General features: G+C 45.4%; 1 protein-coding gene across 1 annotated transcript in view; it reads left to right on the forward strand.

The window, feature by feature from the left end:
* The first annotated feature begins 209 nt into the window (after positions 1–209).
* LOC138514719 (carboxypeptidase A1-like) overlaps positions 210–25290 on the forward strand; it is a 126028-nt gene continuing 100947 nt past the window's right edge. Inside the window, exons 1-5 of the mRNA XM_069630119.1 lie at positions 210–274; positions 3504–3585; positions 3683–3817; positions 3956–4054; positions 19539–19640. Coding sequence (XP_069486220.1) covers positions 210–274; positions 3504–3585; positions 3683–3817; positions 3956–4054; positions 19539–19640 — 483 coding nt within the window. The remainder of the gene's footprint in view (positions 275–3503; positions 3586–3682; positions 3818–3955; positions 4055–19538; positions 19641–25290) is intronic.

Raw genomic sequence — 25290 nt, forward strand, 5'->3', positions numbered from 1 at the left:
TAAACTTTGGCCTAGTTGTGCGTGAGCCCAAGATTGGTGGTTTCCGTGAAAGGGCACCCATTCGCTGGCTGGGAACGCGCTTTGTTAATCAGTGAAGGATTTCAAGCAGACACATGAGTAATGGGGCTGATAGGGGAGTCCTTGATGATGCCGAAACACGCTATATATGCGGCTGGCCTGGTCCGTACACTGCCTGACATCCATTCAACATGAGGGCTCTTGTCGTCTTCACTGCTCTCCTGATGGGGGCCTTTGGCCAAAAGCTTTTCATAGGGTGAGTAAGAGAAACGTTGTATGTACAGGAAAGTGATGAGGGTCTGCAGGGAAATATAAAATGCCCTCAATCTGCCCGATACGTGATATATGTGTTCTGCTGCAGCCTTTCAAAATAGTGGTTGAGCAACCTTCACTAGGGGATGATCCAGGTTTCAATGTGAGAGACAATAGGGCATTCATTGTACTCATTAAAAGGGGCAATAATATGACCCATTGGAAACGGTGAGGCTGTCACCCATTGGAAGGGGCATCGATCAGACCTATTAGAAGGGGCAATAATCTGACCCATTGGAATGGTTGATCATATGAGCCATTGGAAGGGGTGATACTGTCACCCGTTGGAAGCAGCATCCATCTGCCCCATTAGAAGGGGCAATGATCTGACCCATTGGAAAGGGTGATGCTGTCACCCATTGGAAGGGGCATCCATCAGACCCATTAGAAGGGGCAATACTCTGACCCATTGGAATAGTTGATGAAATGAGCCATTGGAAGGGGTGATACTGTCCCCCATTGGAAGGGGCATTCACCTGCCCCATAAGAAGGGGCTTCATTTGACCCATTGCAGTGGGTGATAGTCTGACCAATTGGAAAGGGTAATACTGCCACCCATTGGCAAGGGCATTAATATGACACATTGGAAAAGGGGAAATGCTTTCGCCCAGTAAAAGGGGCTTTAATATTACCCATTGGAAGGGGCAATAACCTCTTGCTAAAGGAGATTCAGTGACTATCCCTGATTTAAGGGCAGTGTAATGCAAGGTGTGTGATACTTATCACCAACCTTGTGTAAACGTTGGTCATAAGAACCGCACAGTGAATGAAAACAAGAGTTGACTTGAGCCAACGGGCTCAAATGTTGCTCCAAAACACGAAGATGTCTGGCCTTTGACAATTGACGGGGTGTTAAGGATGGGGGAGGTGCCTGGTGATCACCTACACCCTCTCCTGATGATTTTTTAATCACCATAACTTTGCACAGTGGAATTTTTAGATTTTCGCCATCTCCCATAGGTTTGGTCCTACAAGTCCCAGCATGACAAGCGTTAAAAAATAAAGGTAAAGGTGGTCCTGGAGGGGTGTGTTTACTTGGCAACTCTGTGTAGAGGCTGTCATGGGACAAACCTGCTCAGGGAACTACGTTCTGTTCAACATCTGGACTGGCCGTACTTCTGTCTTCCCTTTCTGAGGGCGTATTTTGGTAATGCACGTGTCAGACCCAAGAACCCTGTGTGCACTGATTCTTGGTGCATGCCCTTGACAGAAGTTGTGACTGTGCTTGCAGCTTGACGCATCTAATTCGACGCCTAATGCATTTGGTAGGTTGAAGAACTAAACTGGTAAGTTAGTTCAGTATGTTAATGCACCTCTTGTATTAGTGTAACCTGATAGTGAAGTGTCCAACCATAAAGGGGATGAGTATGCTGAGACATGGGTCTGCTTGCCTAGAGACGCAAGCTACACCTTACTGACGATGCTCAGTGGTGCCAAAACATGTATGAGGTTACGTGTGGTCTTGTGCAGAATGCATGTGACCTAGCAGTTTGAGCTGGGCCGCCCCTTTTGGGGTAGAGCCAAGCCCAGTTTCCATATGATGTTTACATTTCTGCAACAGCACGGCAGGCTGAGAAACGCTGGACTGGAGGGTTGCCCAGAGCATTGTCAGTGGTTATGATTTATTCAAAATGTTCCTGCTGTCACCCGTCAGTTTTGCACAAGTTCTATACTTTTGTATACAATTGATCAGCCTTTCTCGAAAACGGGGCTAATATTTAGACAGGAAAACAAGCGAGTGTCAGGCTACCCCTCCCTCTGTTGTGCAGGTAAAATAGCCTATCTGTGGAAAGAGTGCAGTTGTGGAACAAATGCTGCAATTACTCTCTACTTTCTGTAGAATACCACTGGAGTATGTACAGGCTGGAGTTCCAAACGCCACCCCAAGGATTTAGGAAAAATCGTGCATAAAATATATTTATTGTGTGGTACAGTTAATTAAACTTCTCACACTGATTATCAAAAACATTAACTCAATATGAAAAGTAAAAATAATTAATCTAATCTCATATGTGACGACCATCATTTAAAATGCAGTGATAAACCAAACGACATCATACAATCTCATCTATTTATACATCAATTAAAATTGGGAGGATAGACTCATGCCATACATTGAACCACTATAGCAATATATCAAATCATAAAATCGACCCTAAATGGCTTTATGATAGACAAACGATATAATACATTTCATGCAATCTCAATCTGAGGGACTCCTGCCAACTTCCCCTTGATGTTGTACTAAAGATTGATCATAGCAAGGCATAATGATAAAGGGGCACCTCCTAGACTTCTAAGTGTGGCATTTGTGCAGATCGTAGATAAAACTCCCTAGAAATGTCATGTGCAAATGTTCACAGCTAATTCATTCCGTTAAAAGATGTTGTATGGACCTCACGTAGTCGGCAAATCCTATTTTTACTTATTTTATTGTTCATTTATAACACGCTAATACCACTGAGGGCTTTCAAATCGCGGGATCGGGATTCGAACCTGTGTTGCGCTGCCGTTCCAACGCGTTGCCCCTGAGCTATCCTTACTTCTCTTCTGTTTAGGAAGACCCCGACGAAGTCCAAGTAGCGATAAAACAGGTAATCGATTGAACTTCATGAACATAAAAGTTCTTCTATGCCCGGCAGAGGGGAATTTGAGAATATATGATTTCATTGAGCTGTTGTAAGGGGTGCAAAGGTGTCCCTCTCTGAGAACCCCCTCTTACCATCTTACCCATGTAATGCATAAAAGGGTGAGAATTGACCGTTTGTGCATCGTAAAAGATCTACAATGGTATTGCTGGAATGCTGCTTGCGGCGTTCCAGGGAGGGTAGGTCAGGAGCAACATGCTTGTTTTGGAAGCAAGACAACACAGAGCTGCTTCGGTTAGAAACTCGGCCCCGCGCTTATAGGCTTGACTTCGGTATGAAGCACAATATAAAATCCCAATTCAATTAAATGTAGCTTTCTTATTAAAACATGACTAGCCCGTTGAGCCGGGGTGCTAATAGCAATAACACCTGCAGTGGTGGTCTTTACCAGCCGATCCAACCCGGGGCTGTGGGCGTTATTGCTATATTATTAGTACAGCTCTACTTTTGCTCACTCCATTCTGTCAGTGCCAATCTTTTTTTTAAATCTGCTATTGATGTCTTATCATGTTATCTGCCCCACAGAGATCAGGTTCTCCGCATAAGAGCAAGTGATGAGGAACAGATGGCAAAGATCAGGGAGCTGGAACATTTGGAGCAGTTGCAGGTGAGAGATCTGACAGGTTGCATGATCACCTGTTGAATATTAAATGCAAAGCTAAGTCAGAGGACACTGATGAGAGCCGCCACCTTTTTTTAATCAGATTGACTTCTGGCGCGGCCCTGCCATGCCCAGCCTTCCAGTGGACATGCGCGTCCCCTTTACAAGCCTCCAAGCTGTCAAAGTCTTCCTGGAGACCAACAACATCGCCTACACCATCATGATCGATGATGTTCAGGTAGCGTTACAGAATCTTAGATTTTACCAAAGAATTTTGAAAAGTCAGACATTGATGATATTATGCCAGAGTGGGGGGTCTTAGAAGTTGCTTTGTGCGAGCCAGTTCTTGACTCTTTCTTGTTAATTTCTTTTACAGTCATTGGTGGACCAGGAGCAGGAAGAAATTAAAATTTCCCAGATCCACGAAAAAAGCACCAGAAGCTTTAACTTCGCCTCCTACCACACACTTGACGAGGTAAGTACTTCTGTCTGCATTAGACATTTTTTACTATCTTGTATAATGCTACATTTTTAAATGAAATATATAAAGTTCTTGACAAGCACATGTTTAATCCATCTATGTCCCTCATCATAAATTTGGGAGATTTGTTAAAGATCTACAGCACACAGTCATTTCTGTTACCACGTGCAGTGAGTCTTCAAATATTCGAAGTAATCCACTGGGTTCACGGTAACGTGGTAGATTTCCAGAAACACCTTAAGAATGCTCGGCAATGAAGCTTTTGCTGTATAGCACTTTTAAAATATTTTTAATACTTTTGTCCCCTCAATTTCTGGATGAAATTGTATTGTATGCAGTGTCGGTTAATACCACTACTGAGTCATTGTTTATAAATGCACAAAAGGGCCACTTCTGAGCCTTTTGTGCATTACATGACCATGGAAGTGAGAATGTGGCCATCAAACATGCTCACTTTTTAACTCTTTGCATTGTCCCCACCCAAAACGTTTTGGCTTCATAAAAAGGCATCACGGGGCTCCCTTTTATTCCAGGATAAAATGTTAACACTACTTTAGGAGAGTTTTTACATTTGGCACTTCCACCTAGGCTTTGGTGGTCAACAGTGGAGCATGAGGTATTCGACCTTATAATACAGTGGTATGTACCTCGTGTGGTATTCTTTTTGAATAACCAATGCAGTCATTTGATTTTTGACTTTGATTTTAATTTATTTGTACCGCGCACTGGACGAACCCAATTAGAGTCCTAAGAATTCAAAAAAGCTCCCCAAACTCAAAGATGGATTCATTTGAATAAATGTTTTTTTTAACGCATTTTGGAATTGAAATACCAATTTCATTGCCCAGATTTGGAAAGGTAGTCTGTTCTAAAATGTGGGTCCTGAGACTGCACTCTCTGATCACCCCCAGAAGCACAGCAAGATGGTGGTATTCTCAGTAACATCTCATCCTCAGACCTGGTTCGTAATCAGGGTGGGAAACAAGTAGCATTTTCAAACACCATTCTCATAATGACAGACAATCTGTTCACAACCTACCCAGAGCAGGAATTCAAAGAAACTACTGACTTATTTGCTTCAAAGTTCTACTTTCAAAATTCTTTGCATTTACAGTGTCCTTACTTATTCATTGTTGTGCTCCACAGCAAAAAGGCAGTCATGGTATATACAATGCTTACTCATTATCTGGTCCTCCAGATGTTTTCGACTCCCATAATCCTTAGCCAGTATAGTCAACGGTGAAGGATCATGGGCATTGTAGTCCAAAACATCTAGCGGCCAAGAAAATGAACCATTAGATGATTCCTGAACCAGGATGAGCGAAGCGAGCCCACAAGACCCTCTCGCTCCATGCTACCACTCTCTTGGCGTCCATGCAAGCCGCTACCATAACCTCACCCGGGTTAGCCCCCCCTTTTCATGATCTTTTACAAAAATGATCTGTTTCGTTTTAGCGCCTTCTCTTTTGATGTTCAACGCACATCTGGAGACAACATTACTTGTCTTCGTCAGAGACAATATAATACATTAAATTGTTTATCTTGCTTGATTTATTGTTTATTTATTATACGCTAATACACAAGTGTTTCAAAGTCCATCCATGCAAGGGAGGGGAAGACATAGGCAAGACAAACAAAGGCATTGTACATTCAAATTATGCAGGCAAACAGAAACGAAGATTATGGGGGGACAATTGAACTGAGCAGAAGTAATGGAGAGAGGGCGAGAGAGCAGAAAGAGGTGGTTAGCAGGGGAGAGGGAGAGGGAAGGAGGATGCTGTATGCATCATGCCTGAGTCCAGCCTCTAAAAGCAGGGTCTGGCATCGAACCCCTGCCGCTCAGTGTTGTCTTGCTCATAAGACAATCACGTTGACCCTGAGCTCTCCCCCCTATAGTAGGTTGCGATTCCAACCATTAGAAACATGAATCTTTTGGCACACCAGATCTGTCAGCAATAAAAGCAGTTTCCACCCATTGGTCTCCCACTTCTGGGATTGTCATAATGGCTCCATTGCCGGCTTTCAGATTTACACTGAGAAAGTAGATATGGATGGGAGAGCAGGCACCTTTTTTTAACATCTTCTGATGGCTACACAGTGAGCAACCAGTTGGACTCAACATTGATGACTTGGTGTTTCTGTTGGACTTGGTGTTTTAGGATTCTTACATATATACTTGTCCCGGCAGTGATTAAGTGAAGTTGAATTTGGATTGAATCAGCAGGACGCACATGGTACACGCATGCCTGCCTGGCTGTCCAACCCCTTTTATTTGCAGCATGTGCGTGGATACAACAACCATGGTTTTATGTGGCATTGTGTAATGTGTGACTTGGCTCAAAAGAATTATCCTACTTTCACATTTCAGGTGAAAGTTTTTTCCAGACTTTTTAAACGCACTATAACTTTACTGGTATTTTGTAAACCTGCCCCGGTGTTCCAATCACAAGCCTGCCAAGACTTTACTGCACTGATGATCCCTAATAAGGGTGAAACCAACTATGTAGTTGGTTTATCTGTCAAAATGTCTGTCTTGGGTATATCAAGCTATGTATCAAGTAGCACTGCCCTCTAAGGCAAAGACCGTTTCCTGGAGCTAAAGGTTTGCATTTGGGCTAATCTGCATACCCACAATGTCTTGCTAAAGTGGCTCTGAACTGGAGGTGAACTTCCAACAGTGGCTACTAGGTGGCGTTGTGGAATGTGTAACTTCACTCAAATGGATTATCCTACTTATATGTATCATATATTCAGTGAAAAAACATTGTTAAAGGGACGTTATGGTTACAAATAAAACCGAAATTGCCCAGAAATTCGCCAGTTATGGTAAGGTAAGTGAAAGAACTGAGGCGGAGGCGTGACGAAGGGGAACTTGGTAAGTTTTATTGTAAGGGGCCCGCCGTGCCCGTCCACTCCTTCACGGCTCCAACCGTCACTGCGGGGTCACGCGAGCCCAGCTCTGAAGCATAACAGGGAGAATGACTCGTGTGCCCCCCCATTCCGAACAGACCATCACTACACACCTCCCTCCTTACAGAACAACACAATTTGAAAGTCTGAAAGACCTAACATTACAAATACATTTAGAAAAGATTAAATATATATATATATATATATTTTTTTTTAAACTGTTGAGCCAACATCACTTTAAGCTTTCGAAATATTAAATTAGAAAAAATCTGTATCTCTACATATACGATTAGAACAATATTGATGCACCATATATCAATAAGGTGCATAATCTTTCATCCACACAGGTTTTGACCTGAATCTCTGATAACCACCAGAATTTCCATCAACATTTCTCTCAACCAAATTCTCATTCTCAACGTGAACACTACCATCAGAACTGTCATGAGCACTTCCTCTTTGTTCACTCTCACCCCCGCCTTGAACTCTTCCCCTCTCCTCATCTCTTTTCTTCTGATAACCACCAGAGTTTTTTTGTAAGGGGCCCGCCGTACCGGTCTACTCCTTCACGGCTCCAACCGTCACTGCGGGGTCACGCGAGCCCAGCTCCAAAGCATAACAGGGAGAATGACTCGCGTGCCCCTGCATTCCGAACAGACCATCACTACAGTAAGCAACCACCGTGCACTGCTTAAACTAACACCCAGGACAACAAAGATGACATCACAAATGTCACTGATGACATTACATATCTGGCTCACTTGTTTTTGTTCACTTACATATTTAGGCCAGGTGCTTTTGTGCACCGACAGTCAGAATATGAACATTGAAGTGGTGCTGTATATCTAGATGTTAACCTTCTTCTATGTTCTTAAAGTACTTTCTTTAGGGTTTGCTCTCAGCTCATGGCGCACACATATGGGGCAATAAGCAGGCCTCCAACACACAAATCATTTGTATACATGATGAGGAATATAATGTTATATTAATTTTCTGGTGATGTTGTTTCTTTCTTCCTTACTTTAGTTTCCCTTTGTGTGTCTCTGATTTGTATGCATTGCGGGTCTTCATATGTATTGTTTGTACTAATACAAGTGTGTAGTAAGTCTTCAACTATTAACTATTTTTTCCATGTTTAACATTACTCAAAACTCTGATAAGGTAGCATTCATTATACTAGCCAAAATTACCAGAATAAAAATATTCTACTTCTATGATGCATTCTGCAACCATTGCATATTTGTTTGTATGATTGGGTTCCTGTAATAACAACAACACTCCAATATAATATATTGTTTAGATAAGTACATTCTTTAATACATTACGTACTTCATGATAGGCCTCCATATCACTCCTGACATCTTGTTACCAACATTGTAAACACAACCCCTTGTAAGAACTTTTCATCAAAATGTATTTCATATGTGATGTCATCAGTGATGTCGTCAATGACATTTGTGATGGCATCTTTGATATCCTGGGTGTTAGTCTTAGCAGTGCCCGGTGGTGGCGTGAGTTATGGTGGCTTACCTTACCATAACTGGCGAATTTTGGAGGTTTTTCGGTTTTACTTGTAACAATAACATCCCTTTAACAATGTTTTTTCACTGAAATTCATAGGTTTTTATGAGTGAAACTTAACCATAACGTCCCTTTAACAAAGTTCTTTCGCTGAATTACGTTGTTTTTTTTTACCAGTGCCCCCTAATTTGCTACAACCTCCTAATATCATACTCACCCCCAATATTTCAGCATTTTCAGCCAACCTAGAAAGTTTCAAGTAAAAACTGTGCCATTCCCCACCTCCTAGTGACAGAGCCCAGGGTCTGTGGCGGAGTGGGCACAGCCCAGGGACTGGGTAGGAGTGGGATGAGGGAGGCCAGAGACTGTGATGGGAGCAAGTGAGGGACTATCGTGTGGTGACGGTGTGCGATAGTTCATAGTCATTTGGGCTTACTGTCCATTTGGCACTTTTGGGGAGGCCCCGTCTGCCCACATTTTTTTCAGGGGGGCTCAGGCCAAAAGAAGTTTGAAGACCACTGTTCTAATCTCATGTTCAACTTGTCATCATAAATACTAATGGAGGTGGAAACTTCCATATTAAATCAGAGTTTGTCGCACTATCCAGTACTACATTATGCTTATGTGGAGACTAAAATTGATGGGTGTTTTGCTACATCAGTAATTAAAATAACAAAAACGTCTCCAGAAGTCCCCAAAACACTATACCAGGTTTTTTAGACTTCCTGCAGAAAGTGGGCTTGGTACCTTCCCAAACTATACGATGATGGAGTCTACGATGGCATGGTGAGAAACCTCTGGTCACCCTGAATTAGCACCCTCCTGAAGACAGCCATAGAGAACGCCAGAGAGGCATTAAGCCACCTCCACGGGACATCCTGCCTCAGAAAGGGTCAACAACCCATCCCTCCGCTCCCCTCCCCCCCCCCCGCCAAGGAAATGCTGCTTTCAATACAGCGCCATTCTGGTGACACTGTCCCTTTAAGAGCGGAAGACTCTGACCAATCCCTGAGCAAAATAGTGGATTCAGTGTCCCCCGCTGGATCTCACACAGGCACCGGGAACCCCCACACATTCTTGCATGACCTCCCTCATGGACACAGGCCTTGGGAGTATGCAAACATCTCCTGCATGCCCTGCTGAGCCATTTTGAGAAGGACCTCAGATGTAAATCACAGATGCAAGTGGCGCAATTACCAGGCAAGGGGAGAGATGAAAAGACCCACCCTGCGCTAATGATTTCAAATAACAGGGCATTATACCACAGCTCCCATGGCTCCCTATAAACCATGGCAACCCCATCTATGAAATCTGATACGGTGGCACAGTCATTTAAAGACCTGGACTACGTTCCTGTTCAATTAGTGAACAGAGCTGTACCCAGCATTGACTATAGGCAATCCTGTTACACACCAATTCCCCAACACATGTGCAGAGCCTCACTGAGAGCCAGGCAAACAAGGAGTGGCTATATAAGCTTGGGCTCCGAGGCTTTGAGTGAAATTGAGAGAAGAATAGTTTTGAACCCCTTCTACCTGATACCAAAGACACAGAGGAGGAAGGTACAGGAGACCCCAAAGCCAGAGACTGATCTGAAATTATAAGTTGAGGTAGGAATGTTTGGTGGTGGCTGGAAGGGTTATAAAGCATCCCATTGTACTGGCCCTCAGCTATATGATAGTACCCAGGACCATGCATAAAGAAACACAATAACATCCTTAAAGTCACAACGGATAGGACATCTACCTCAGTAAACTCCCTATTGCAGGCTGGCAGTGCTCATCCGAAATCAACAATAGGTGGAGTTTCTCTTGGACAATTAATGTCTTCAATGTAGACAACATGGTAGTGCCCTTGCTTAGAAGGATTGACAGTTGTGCTCATGTAGGGCACTTTGTTTTGTGTTGTTTAAATCCTACTACTTGCTTTGCAAAATAAACAGCTCGACGCTCGTATGAGGGAAAATGCAGTGCCCTTTGTATTATTAAATTTAAATAAACATTTGATTACACGAGGAAACTTGCAGGATAATTGTTCTATGCCAATCCAGGACATTCTTTTTACTCAATTCTGAAAAAAGGGAAATGTACTGTGGGACATACATATATACTAGGACAAATAAGATCATGATGAATTAACACAAACAGAGTATTTGGCAAAATTGCACTCGTCACTTAGCAACGAAAACGTGGTGTTTGGGCAATACAATTGTGTCTAATTATTTGGCCAAGAAATTAACAGCGGAGTTGGCTGTAGAGTTGCAGTCTGCGGCAGTCACTCCAAACCTTTTCTCCAGAGACAGGAGTCTCTTTACCGTGTCTATTCGTATACGTGGGAGGACCTATAAAATCCCCACCCAGCCGCGGAGCGGCCGCGGAGTTGGCTGTAGAGTTGCAGTCTGCGGCAGTCACTCCAAACCTTTTCTCCAGAGACAGGAGTCTCTTTACCGTGTCTATTCGTATACGTGGGAGGACCTATAAAATCCCCACCCAGCCGCGGAGCGGCCGCGGAGTTGGCTGTAGAGTTGCAGTCTGCGGCAGTCACTCCAAACCTTTTCTCCAGAGACAGGAGTCTCTTTACCGTGTCTATTCGTATACATGGGAGGACCTATAAAATCCCCACCCAGCCGCGGAGCGGCCGCGGAGTTGGCTGTAGAGTTGCAGTCTGCGGCAGTCTGTGCACGTCTGAAACAATGGAAACAGCGGCACCACCAGTAAATTCCACCCCCATAGCCAAAATCACGGACCGCGACCCAAAGGTCACACAAGAGGGTCGCCAACAACTGCACTGGCCACGGCGGAAAACAGCGGGTGCAAACCGCGGTCTCGCCCGCGACTCCCACCCCTACAGCCCCGGGACCCGATGGCCTCCGGAGGGAGGATCGAGGACCGAGAGCGGGGGGAGGGGCTCGCTTTGGCGGGGAGCGCGGACCGCATGCCGCAAAGTGTCCTGGAGGACGAGCGAAGCCCGGCCCCCGCGGCAACGGCCCCGGCAACGGCCTCCCCGGAAATGGCCCCAAGCGAGGCTGAGCACCCGCGGGTCTTTCTGGGGGCGGGGCCGACTTTCAGCGCCAACCCCACGGCAGGACGCGACGCACAGTGGGGAGGGCTTGATGGCCAAAGGGACACACCCATTGCCGAAGAAGACGTTCAATCACCTCGGCCAACACGAAATGGCCAAATAGACCCCTCAGTAGAGCCTAGAAGCTCTGAAAGTCATGGAGAAATCAAGGACAACCAAGCCAACAAGACACCAACACAATTAAAACCCCAAGTGCTCCTAAGCAAGTCATTGAACACTTTTTCTTGCGACTCAGCAGTCGAGCACATAGCCCCAGGAAACACAGGAACTGAAGAGCAGGTCCCAGCTCTGGAAGCGCCTCCGCAACCACTGCCCGCGCCCCCGGAGGTCTTGAAAAACAAAAAAAAAGCACTAGAAAAGAGACGGAACTTTCGGACACAGCAAATGCAATTTCCATTTGGAAGAAAGCCCCATCAAAAACTACAAAAAAAACTCTAAAAAGTTCAACCAAACCACTTACGTCAAAAAACCAAAAAAACGGTCAAAAAATAAAAAATCACCGGGGCCCGAAACCAACAAATCCATCGGTAGCCACTCTCGTAACAGACTTCTTCCATGCTTTTGCGCCAGAGCAGCACTTGAGGCAAGCGGACCTCACCGATGAGGAAATACTGGAGGCAATAAAAACGTGCCAACCACCAGAAAAAGCGAGAAAAATATTCGTCCCGATAAATACCTGTGTTCAACATCAAAATCTCGCAAACGACATTCAACCCGCATCTCCTTTAAAACAAGCCTCACAGGCGAAACCAGCAAACAAAACAGCCCCACCCTTACATCAAACACCGGGCCACCAGGTCACACCCAAGAGGAAAACCACACTGAAACAACCTACGGACCTTGTCCAAGTTACCGTCCACTCTGAAAAGTTCGCCGATATGACGCTACCAGCCTTACTTAAGGAAAATCTGGCATCAGCCACTTGTAAAACCAGACAGTTAGCCAGTGAAGAACCCTCACTGTCAAACCACCTCAACTCAATTACCCCACTAGAAACCATAGAGCAGACAGGACCCCAGCCCTCGCAAGACTCACCTTCTGGACCACGAAAGCAAACTTTCCCTCAACCTGACCATGTGTCTGAAATGCTCCCAAATAAAGCTGTTGCGATCAGCCAAACAAAGGAACGGCTGATTCGCAACAGGCAAGCGGGCTCACTTCCCGCCTTCCCCTCAAACCTACACCTTCCTGGGCGACTCAGTGGTGGCCTTCCGGATCTTCCCTCTTCACCCACAGTAAGACGGATTCTAAACGAGCCCAGTATACTTTCGCCCGCTCCAAAACAAGGCCCCCCTCCCCAGGGTCCTACAACGGAGCCGGCATCGCAGCACAAGAGAGACCTTCTCCCAATAATGTCAGCTATCACCATTGCAATGAACCCGTTTACTAAATTGTACGAAAGCATAAACGAAAATCTGAAAGACAACTCAGCTATTCAAGCCACAATGCTTACGAAGTTAAGTTTTCTGGAAGGTTTCATCACCGCCTTAGATGAAAAATTCAAAACCTTAAAGCAAGCCATAGAAATCGGCCACAAAGGAATGGAAAACCCTCCTACTACACCCGACATAGGGACAAAACTGGGAGTTCAAATTTCCCCAGTCGAACATTCAATGTCATCACCCAGCACTCTCATCAATAACCAACTGGCCGCTGGTCCATCAAGCCCGGAACAACAAGAGGTGATTGATATCACAGAAGAAACGGCAAACGTCCCGCCGCCACTGTACAAGCCAGCGAGCGAGTCTGATCTCTCTTACCCTTTGTTCATAAGCATGAGACGGGAAACAAAAAAAACCAACCCCAGTGGAGGGAAATCCGAAACACAGAATCAATCCTTAGCACTGCGACTAAACTCTGGGTCAGTAAAACAGAAAGAAAAAACAAAAACCTCGGCCCGGAGCTTGACCGCACTTCAACAAACCCAAAAAGCCTCTCCTAGATCACTAGAAAACTTCCTAGAAGACGAGGTTCTGATGAATATCTCCCAACATCTTGAAGACATGGAAGATCTACCATCTGAAAAATATGAGAAAACACCTAAACCATTAAAGCAGCAGTCTACTTCAACCAAAGTAGATCAAGTCGCAAAAAAAGAAAACCCAAAAGAACTGTTAGAAGAGGACTCTCCATATCATTTCATCACCTTGGAAGAGCGCAGGAAACTTCTCCATCGTCGGAAACCTGCCACCTCTTGTAGTCCAACGAGCTCTAGAGTGGTGTCATTCACATGTCCTCCAGTTTGCGAGGGGCCAACTCGAAAAAAGCAAACCTCTAGCTACCATTCTAGCACACAGGATGCACGACAACTTCGGGACCCTTATCAAAAGTCCAAAGAAAATACACACTCAGAATCAAGAAAATCTGATAAGAGGGGGCAACACTTGCGGTCCCACTTTATTTCAAGGTCCGAACAACATCGGAAAAGACCGGACCCTACAGGGGAGTCCCCGATCAAGCTTGAACAACACGCTGAAAACGACGATGATATTATTCTGAACAGACGAGGGATCCTCACGCTATTTAGCCTGATACCGTCCGTCCGGAAGATCAAGTCCTCAGATTTAAAAATCATTGATCCATATCATTCAAACGAAAGAGCAAAAGCTTATATTCATCCAACTTCGAAGTATATAAGGTCGAAAATTGAGGATGCATCAAGCGACCTGGCGGCGCTAGGTTATACAGTGCAAAGAGAGCCTCAAAACATGGAAAAAACCAACTCAGGAAAAAAATCGACCCGAAAGTCCAAAACTTCGGGGAAAGAGCAAAAAGTGGAGCCACAAAGGCTTCCAGGGCTTACTCGAACAGTGGTAAATTCATTCTCAAAGCTACCTGAGAGCCATCGAGAACCTAAACCCGTCACTCCTAGGTGCGACAAGGCAAACGAGTCCACAGAAGAGACGTCCCCGAAGCCGGAACATCCAAAAGTAGATCGTCCAAATTCGACTAAGACAGTGTCTACGGCGGAAACCAACAGGTCAACCTACAGAGCTCAAACAGAAACCGCCTCTACAGTCCAAAAATCAACCGCAAAACTACAGGAGCTGTGGGCCTGGCTCCCAAAGGCCCTATCACAAGGGTCCAAATCCAAATAGCAATCCGCAGGTCTCTCAGTAGAACCCAAGGGCAAACGGAACGTCAGCCGGCTTATACCTTCACTAAATTTCTGCTCATGGAATACGAGAGGCCACTTACATCTCACCACAACGGGCGATGCAAACCTAGCTTCATTTGACATTATCTGCCTCCAAGAGACCTGGCTCAGAAATAATCCAGCTATGGATGGGTACGACACAATCCTGGCCCCAGCCAACAAAGGAGCCCTAGGCCGGCCGACTTCAGGTCTTCTTCTGGCCTGTCGACAGGGAATTGGGTTGACCCTCAAGTCAACCCTCCAAGCAAATCTGTCAATCTTAGCAGTATTATGCGAATGGTCTGAAAAGCCCCTCTCCAAACCGCTGCAAATAGTGGTGATAAACACTTATTGGAACCCGGCGGCAATAAACCATCAGTCTTACCTCTTAATGATGGAAAACCTGATTGATGACATTCAAGCAACACGTCAGGTCTTTTCAATCATCATCTGTGGCGACCTGAATGCCAATTGCCCCAGAGAAGTGCGAACATTGGATGCATCCTCGCAAACTACAACAGCACTGAAAAGAGGTCTCCTATGGTCTTCCTTGATGTCCTCTAGGAAATTCGAAAACCTAAACTTCGCCTTCCCAAACAATAACCGTCTGCCAACTTGGGAACAAGGACCACTAAAAGCGACCATAGATTACATCTATGTTTCCAGACCGCTTTTGAACAAAGTTCAATCTTTTGAAGTCCGACAGACTACAGCCAGCGACCATAACCAGCTGACAATGTCGCTGGCAAACTATCACAAGGCGCCTAAACTCTACTCTACGGAAGTAGAACCAAACGCCCGTGGAAACCGATTAAACCTGACGACCCGAGCGGTTAAAACTCTGCTGGCAAACTACACCGGGGAAGACAGACCCAAGGGCGCAAAGAATCTTGATTACGTACCTTTGCTGTTAAAACACCGAATGAACTCAAAACAGATAACCCCTGTCCATGCACCCCCAAAGCATGCCTACGATGCCACCTTGGTGGCAAAACGAAGGGAGTTGCGAAAACTTAAAAGACAATTAGGAAACGACCCGCTAAACAAAGAAAAATTAAAAGCGGCAACTTTAATCTACAAATCATGGGTGAAAGAACATCGTTACCGTCTATACCAACAAGACGCTGAAAAAATGCTAACAGCCATCAATGGTAACAAAGCGAAAGAATTCTGGTCCCTGTTGAAAGCCACAGTGCCTTCAATGAACAACTCCACAATCAATGCCATCCCTGAGCACAAATGGATCACGCACTTTTCCTCGGTCTTCCAAGCTCCCGCTCAAATCATCTGTCGGGATCACACAGCCCAGAAGTCAGCCTGGATTCAACTAAACGATCGAGAAGAAATCAGCAATCATATAAAAAAACTGAAGACCTCTAGAGCTGCGGGTCCAGATGGGATCTCAAACATCGATCTGAAAAACAACTACAAGGAATGGGCAACTTTGCTAGCCTCAATCTTTCAGAAATGTTCTGAGCAGCAATCTCTGCCGCCGTCCTGGACAAAAGCTATCATCGTCCCGATCTATAAAAAGGGGGACACCACCGACCCCCGAAACTATCGCCCTATTGCCCTGTTGGACTGCATCGGTAAAGTCTTCGGAAGCTTACTCTTGAACAGTTTTCAATCTTGGGCCGAAAAAGCCCCTTGTAATGACAACTACCAATCGGGCTTTAAGAAAAATACGGGAACGACGGCGAACATCTTAGCGATCAGCACCCTAAAAAGCAAAGCCTGGGAAAAAAAATCACGGATTTTTATCGCCTTCATCGATCTAACGCAGGCTTTCGACCTCGTCGACAGACACCGCCTATGGGACAAACTGGAGAGCTGGAATTGCCCTCAAGAAATATTCCAACCAATCAAAGCTCTCCACACGGATACCTCCCTCAGGGTTCGACTCTCCCAAAGAGGCGACCTGTCAGACGAAATCCAGACCGGGCGAGGGGTAAAACAGGGATGCCCGCTAGCACCCGCCCTGTTCCTTGCATACCTCGGAGATTACGGCGATTCTGTAGACCTGCAGCACACGTTTCCGCCATCCCTTGCATCCGCAAAAATAAGTTACCTTTTGTATGCTGACGATCTAATCCTCCTGGATCAGACCCAGATCGGCCTCCAGAGACAACTAACAAACCTCCTGAGATACACAGCCGAAAATCATCTAAAAATAAATCGAGAAAAAACAAAAATAATGATCCTGGGAGGAGGACGGAAGAACAACAAATCCTCCGAAAAATTCAAATGGTACTTAGAGGGCAAAGAGATCGAGCCGGTACCCGACTATAAATACCTAGGTGTCCAGATTGACTCCTCAAAAAACGAAACATCTATGCAGCTCGCTTTGGAAACAAAGTTGGGGAAACTAGCCTCACAAGCAAAAGCAATAGATACAAAATTTGGTAAATTTTCGTGCATTCCTGTAATAGACTTCTACAAGAAAAAAGTCGTTCCCGCAATTACCTATGGAACAGAGGCCATGCCAACAATTCCAGAAAGAATTTGGCAAAAACTGGAGAGTAAGTTCTGGAAATCAGTCTTGAACCTTCCAAAGTCAACACCTATTGCTGCAATTCGCCAGGAACTTAGCCTACTGTCACTAAGAGCAACAGCAACCCTAAACTCACTTAGGCTATTCAGGAAATGCATTACGGCTGACACTGACCAAATATTTGGCCTACTGAATACAGAACTACAAAGCGGCAAAGTTACAATGCTAAAAACCTGGAAAAATAAAATTACGTCCACCTTAGAATCAGTGACGTGCACGGAAGCCGATCTCATTACAAACCCTCTGAGAGTTTATAAGAAACTGAAAGAATTAGACTGGATACAGACCCAAGACCTAGTCAACAAAAACAAACTCCTTCTCCACCTTCCCACCATGCTCTCCAAATTAAATGAGCCGAAGAAATATCTCCGGAAATTTCCAAACAGGAGAGCAAGAAATTACATGTTAAGAATCCGGCTAAATTTACTGGAAACAAATGAGATCCTGAACATTCGAGGCCTTTCTGACTCCAATACATGCCGCCTGTGCAACGTCGAAACCGAATCCATCAGGCACCTATTGATCTCATGCCCAGCAACCCTAGATTTAAGATCAGCCTACATAAAGCACTTTAGCCCAGAAGAATACGGATGGGACGAAGAAACGTGTTGGAACAGACTGATAGGTGGGGACCGAAACTGCTGGTTACTAGCTTCAACCAAAATTCTGCAACTCACCATGCAGAGGATAGAGTCCAAACAGCCCCATCCCTCGTGAAACCACTGGACTTTTTTTGGGCTACTTCAGTGAAAGTCATTTTCTTGTCTTTTCTTCATTTCTTTTGTAAAGTTCTAAATGAACACATACAAATAAAAAAAAAAAAATTAACTGTTTTACACATTTTTAAGTAGTGATTCTGTTTCTTGAAACTAAAAGGCTATGCATTTTGGGTGAAAATGGCACCATGAGATGTGTTAAAGTAAAATGAACACACAGGTCCCATTATAGACCTCTCCTCAGCCAATCACAAAGCAGTCTATAATCAGTGGTATAGACCTCATTTCGTTCTGACTTGAGCAGCAGACTGACAGGCAGCATAAAAGCAATTGTCTTCAGATGTATAGAGGTGGAGATGAGCATGTGAAGTTCAGCTCCCCAACCGTAACAAACACACAGCTCTGCAACACAAAAAGTGTAAGGATTATTGTGATTGGTTACATTCATTGATTAACATTACAAGTTACTTGTGTGTGTGTCGTTTTTTCTCCAAACATAAAAACACTTTCCTTTTAAGCTGCAAACTCTATGAGTCATTGCATTAAAGACCTTGGCAGGGGTCATTATTGCTTAAGATAGTGACACTTGGCTTCAAGCAATATTTTTATGTGGGTCATTATCCTGCAATAATCACCCCTTCCTCGGTCTATAAGGCTTAACTAAAAGAAAACAGTTACATTTGCCATGTTGTTGTTGCCTTGGCAAAGCATGGCGTGTCTGTTGCGTCGGCTACCTTGCTTGACTGTTCCGTTGAGAGCCTTCCTACTTGTCTTGGGGTGCTTATTGCCACTTCGAAAACTAGGCAGGGCTGCATAAAATGGCATGTTGGCCCTACCTTGTGACACCACCCCCACAGTGGGGACGATAGATGCAATGACGTATATAACATGTTGTGGTACATAGAGTAACCTAACCTCACATACATTGTAATTGGTTATTTATAACGCCCTTAATACCCAGAGGTTTCTAAGCGCGGACCCGGTGATTGAACCTGTGTTGTTCCACATTGTCTTGTTTGTTTGTTTGTTTGTTTGTTTATTTATATTGCGCACCAGACCCAAGGGTATTCGGGCGCGAAGGCAGAAAGAGGGTTGTTCAACTTAGGTTACATGTTACAAATAAACAGGGGTACAGCTACCAAGGCGAGCGCGTTGCCCCATAGCTATCCTCCCAACACAACGTGTGCCTGCATTTCTTTGACAGCCCGCACCATACCCCACACCCACCCCTTTTTGTTCTTACTAAAGCCTCATCCCAGCCCCTCTCTTCTCTCCTGTAACACTTTGCTGGTCGGAATTAACCCCCTCTTTTTGTTCAGGTTGGACATTTCTATGTATTTCTGTACTTTTTGCAATATAACTGTGCGATGAGTGCAGAGAATGAGTGGACTGTAGTGAGGAGGTACATGCCTCTACGTGATGCCACAGAGGACTAAATATATAGATGTGATGTACCAGGTTGACTAAATGTGTACAGATGTGCTGTACCACGTTGCCTATAGTATACATAAAGATGACATCACAAATGTCTAATATGCTCACTAAAGTGTCTCTCCTTTTCAGATTTATGAGTGGATGGACAGTTTCGTTTCTGCAAACGCAGCTCTTGTCTCCAAAATGACCATTGGTCAAAGCTCTGAAGGCCGCCCCCTGTATGTGCTACGGGTAGGTGAACATCATTTGTCGAACGCTCTATGGCAAAAATGGCCAATTCAAATGCACGGAATCAGGCGATACTTACTAATTCAGATGCATAGTGTGTGGCTAGAAGCAGGGTCTACAAAACTGGAAAATATAACCACCCGCCTATCAAGTTGGGGAATGTGAATTATTAACACATGGATATCGTTATTGACCTCCTCCCAGCCAATCAGAATATTTGGAGTGCAGCCAATAACTACTGGTACTGACTGCATTCTGAACATTCTATCTGCCGAAGCAGATAGGGGTAACAACAATGCAATTTCCTGGCAACAGTTTGTTTTAACAAGACAATTCATCCCTGGGAGGAGCCTTTTTTGCAAAATGCTATTTAACTCATGAAAGAGAAAGATAAAAATGTGTAATATGCTTTCACGGTCTTATAGAGAAACCATTTACTTTTACATGACTCCTAAAGCATGCTCATGTAAACCAGTTCAACTACGTTGTAATTAAAATGTTTTTTTTACTTCGCCACAAAAACTCCAAAACATCTATTGCTACTAACACCTTGTGCTAGCAGCCTAATAGACCTTCGGTGTAGTCATTATCACTTGGAATATTGACCCTTTCCCAACAGCGATTCATTATTCCGCGATAACGACCCCTCCCTCGTTCTGTAAGACAATATTAGTTCCAGGATTCTTCAGAAGATTAGTTGAGCACGATGTAAGGAAAACCTAAGCACATTAGCTTTCAAACCCTAGTTGCTGTTGAGTCGATGCTTGTTTGGCTGAGAGGGGCATGCCTGAAAGAAGGATTAACTATGTATTTCATTCATGGTTGGCTGATGCGTTCTGTTGCATTTTCTTATGTTATGTTTCCTTATGCTATTTTACAAAGGTTTTGTCATGCACCAAATCAGCACCTGTGTAGTCTCCGAGTACCAAGACCTGTCAGAAAACGAGCTTATTATGCCCCGCTAGGGGTTTTCAGATTGCTGTCTGTTCCTCTCCTACCCCCCCTCCCGTCCCTCACCTTTTGTCTATGCCCCTACACTATCCGAAATGTTGTCAGGCCCAGTATGATAGTCGCTGTCTCTTCCTCTCCTTCCCCCCCTGTTCCCTCACCTATTGTCTATACACTTACACTATCAGATATGTCGTCAGGCCTAGTACGATAGTCGCTGTCTTTTCCTCTCCTTCCCCCCTCTCTCCCTTCCCTCACCTATTGTCTATGCCCTTACACTATCAGAAGTGTCGTCAGGCCTAGCACGATAGTCGCTGTCTGTTCCTCCCCCCTCTCTCTCCCTTCCCTCACCTTTTGTCTATGCCCCTACACTATCAGAAATGTCATCAGGCCTAGTACGATAGTCACTGTCTGTCCCTCTCCTTCCTCCCTCCCTTCCCTCACCTTTTGTCTATGCCCCTACTCTATCAGAAATGTCATCAGGCCTAGTACGATGGTCGCTGGTTGTTCCTCTCCTTCCTCCCCCCTCTCTCCCTTCCCTCATCATTTGTCTATGTCCCTACACTATAAGAAATTTCATCAGGCCTAGTACGATAGTCGCTGTCTCCTCCTCTCCTTCCTCCCTCCCTCCCTTCCTTCACCTATTGTCTATGCCCTTACACTATCAGAAATGTCATCAGGCCTAGTACGATAGTCGCTGTATGTTCCTCTCCTTCCTCCCCCCTCTCTCCCTTCCCTCACCATTTGTCTATGTCCCTACACTATAAGAAATTTCATCAGGCCTAGTACGATAGTCGCTGTCTCCTCCTCTCCTTCCTCCCTCCCTCCCTCCCTCCCTTCCTTCACCTATTGTCTATGCCCTTACACTATCAGAAATGTCATCAGGCCTAGTACTATAGTCGCTGTCTGTTCCTCTCCTCCCCCCCTCCCTTCGCTCACCTTTTTTCTATGCCCTTAAACTATCAGAAATGTCATCAGGCCTAGTACTATAGTCGCTGTCTGTTCCTCTCCTCCCCCCCTCCCTTCCCTCACCTTTTGTCTATGCCCCTACTCTATCAGAAATGTCATTAGGCCTAGTACGTTAGTTGCTGTCTGTACCTCCCGCCCCTCCTCATTAATTGTCAAAGCTCTTGCACTATCTGAAATGTCGTCAGGCCTAGTACCCATTCTTATTGTCTCAAAGCCTTGTAAGAATGTTATTGTATTTTCCCTTGTTCCCTCCCCTGCCTTGAAGCGCTTTGAAACACATGTGTATAGGCGCTATACAAATAAACAATCAAATCAAATCAAAAATCAAGGAAAGGACAAAGGAAAGTGAGTGTTGGAAAAGAAAAGGGGTTACAACATGTAAGTGAAATAGGAAAAGACATCAACTAGTGACATCAATACCCAAAAGGGGTACAGAAGGTGGGGAACAGTGACAAAATAACCAAAGGGTAGTGCTCAAAGGGGTGAATAAGGTGGGAAGAGGGGCAGCAGTACCCAAAACACGAAAATGGTGGGAACAGTCCCAGAAAAATCCAAAAGGTTAAAAAGTGTCATGCGCCCGAACGCATGGAGGTTGTGACGGCGGTTTCGATGGAGCGGCCATTAGACGTTCCACCACGTCAGGCACTATTCTTGGGTATCGGTCTAGTCTTTTTTACGTTCTGTTGTGACCGTCGATAGCCGAGAAGTATTTACTTCCGGGTTGTCGGACTGTCGGCGCGTTGCAACGTCTTAGCGTCTCTCGCTGCCTTCTTGCTGTACGCTGTGTTTTTTCTCCTTTCCCTGTTCGGTGGTTGCTCTCACTGATCCCTTCTGCTTCCTTTTCTCCCCCTTCGCGGAACTTTCGGTTCAGCATATCTCTCTCGTTATTTTCCTGGTTCCCGCTTGTCGGCGGGAACCCCCCTCTCACCTTTGCTTTGCTCTCGCTCTCTCTATTTCCGTACCTGGACAGTTCTGGCCCCTTCTCCTGCTTCCAGCCTACTTACTTGCACAGTGAACTCCGGTTCTGCGGAAGTTGCTTCATCCGTTCTCCTCTCCATTCCACTTGGAGCCGTACTACTCTTCATTTCACCTGGACGTTCCGGATTCTACAAGGGTTTTTTTTTATGTCTGTGGCTTTTTCCCCAAAGAACGTCTTTTTGCAGTGACGGGGCTGCCGCAGCCACAGTGTCTTGGGGCCGCTGTGGCTTCCCACCACGGAAGGTTCTTTTCTTCAGATGCGCACAACTACCGGGAGTCCTCCAGCTATTCTACAGAATCAAGTTAGTCAGGTGAGGAGACGGAGGTGGGAAGCGGGTTGGACGATTCCGACTCAAGTTGTGACAGATTGCAGCGCCAAAGGACTATGGCTACACCGGAGCAGATCCAAGAGTTAGTAGGGGCTATACAGAAGCTTTCTCAAGAGGTGCAAACTCTGAAGGTTGAAAATCAAACCCTACAACAAATATCCCAAGAAGTCCAAACTCTAAAGGCGGAGAATGTGGTCTTTAAGCAAATGATGACTGCAAGAGATAATCCACCTGGGCCAGAGTTACCCCCTATGCTGCTCTCCTCAGGGAAGTTTGATGGAGCCTCGAGAAAAGTTTTTAGATGCGTGCAAACTGTATTTCACATACCGACCTACTCTTTTTGCCACCAGTAAGGCCAGGGTAGGGTTTGTGATCTCATATATGTCGGGTAATGCATTGTCCTGGGTCACTCCTCTAGTCACGGTTGAGGATCCTGCATTACAAGACTATGAGGGTTTTTGTTCCCTTATAAAGCAGACTTTCGAATGACCAGAGACCACATTATCAGCATGCGAAGACCTCTTGGATGCACATCAAGGTTCCATGGATGTCCTAACGTACATCTCGAACTTCAGGTCATTGGCTGCTCAGGCTGGCTGGCCTGCACAGGCACAGTATGCGATCTTCCGGAGAGGATTGAAGGAGGACATAAAGGATGAATTAGTCCGAATGCCACGGCCTTCCTCATTTGCGGAACTTCTCTCTGCAGTCCTTCAGATTGAACACCACCTGTCAGAAAGAAGGAACGAACGCCGCAAGTTCAGGAGTCGATCGTATTTTGCCGGCTCTTCCCTACCCACTCTTCCTACTCCCTCCTCACTTCCCAAGGAAGAACCCATGCAAATCGTGGTCGCCCGGGGTCGCCTCACCGTGGAAGAACGACGACGCCGTAAAGAGAAGGGCCTATGTGCATATTGTGCTTCTGAAAAACACTCTATCAAAGATCGTCTGGAATTGGCTGGCCGCCAGCCGGGAAACGAATATCCTCGGAATTAAAAGGGATGAATTCCCGAGGATACCTTTCCAGTCCCTATGTTTCACTAACAGTTTCAACTTCCAAGATCCCGGAGACTGAGGACTCCCGAGTTATGGTGCTCACTGTACAGCTGCTTATCAATGGTGTATGGTCGGATACTTTGGCCTTGTTAGACTGCGGCGCAGCAGGGAATTTCGTCGATACGCACTGGGCACTCAAGATGGGAATAAAAAGAATCGGAAAACCGGAGAGTCAAAAGGGTGAAGGGGTAGATGGAACTCTGTTGTCATCTGGACCGATCACTCATCTCACGGAAGAACTCTATCTCAAGATCTCTCATCATTCAGAAATCATAACCTTTGACATTATCAGGGCCGCGCATTTCCCAATCATTCTGGGAATCTCATGGCTTCATCGACACGATCCTCGCATTGACTGGGCAAAAAATCAGCTGGCATTCGAGTCTGAATTCTGTAGAGATCATTGCAGTCTACAGACTTGTCCAGTTCGGGTCAAGGCTGCGAGCCCTACCGGGAATCGTTCGGTGGGTATTCATGCCTTACCTGTGGAATATCACCCTTATCAGAACATATTATCTGATCAAACCACAATGGAACTACCCCCACATAGACCAGAGGATTGCGCAATAGAGCTGACACCTGGGGCACTGGTACCCTTCGGACTGATGTTTTCTCTCTCTCTGGTAGAAAGGCAAGCACTTCGACAATATCTGGACAATAATCTCAAAAACGGCCTGGTTCAACCTTCCAAGTCACCCGCAGGGGCTCCCCTCTTCTTCATCCCAAAGAGGGATTCATCGGAACTCAGGCCGTGTATCAATTTCCAGGGTTTGAACAAGGTCACAATCCAGGACAGATACCCTATGCCACTCATTTTCGATATATTGGAAGCCATCCAAGGGGCTAAGATTTTCACCAAACTCGACCTACGCAGTGCCTACCATCTCTTGCGCATTCGAGAAGGGGACGAATGGAAGACCGCATTTCGCACCCCATTCAGCCTCTACGAGTGCCGAGTGATGCCGTTTGGGTTAGTGAATGCCCCCGTGGTGTTTCAGAGATTTATGGACCGTTTGTTCTCTGATCTCATGTTCATGACTGTCATCATCTACCTGGATGATATTCTGTTTTTTTCTAAGGAACCAAGACATCACACTCAACATGTCTCGGAAGTCCTGCACCGGCTTCAAGTCAACCATCTATTGGTCAAACTAGAAAAATGTGTGTTTGGGGTTACCTCGATACCTTATCTGGGATTTGTGCTATCCCCGGAAGGAGTGTCCATGGATAAGCGGAAGGTATCAGCGATTCTGGACTGGCCCACGCCCTCCTCTTTGAAGGAGGTCCAGCGATTTCTGGGATTGGCTAATTATTATCGCTGTTTCATTCAGAACTTCTCTAACAAGATTCTCCCCATCACCTCTCTCTTAAAG

Source organism: Ambystoma mexicanum, chromosome 12 (assembly GCF_040938575.1).
Source record: "Ambystoma mexicanum isolate Mex_15411 chromosome 12, UKY_AmexF1_1, whole genome shotgun sequence".
NCBI lineage: Eukaryota > Metazoa > Chordata > Amphibia > Caudata > Ambystomatidae > Ambystoma > Ambystoma mexicanum.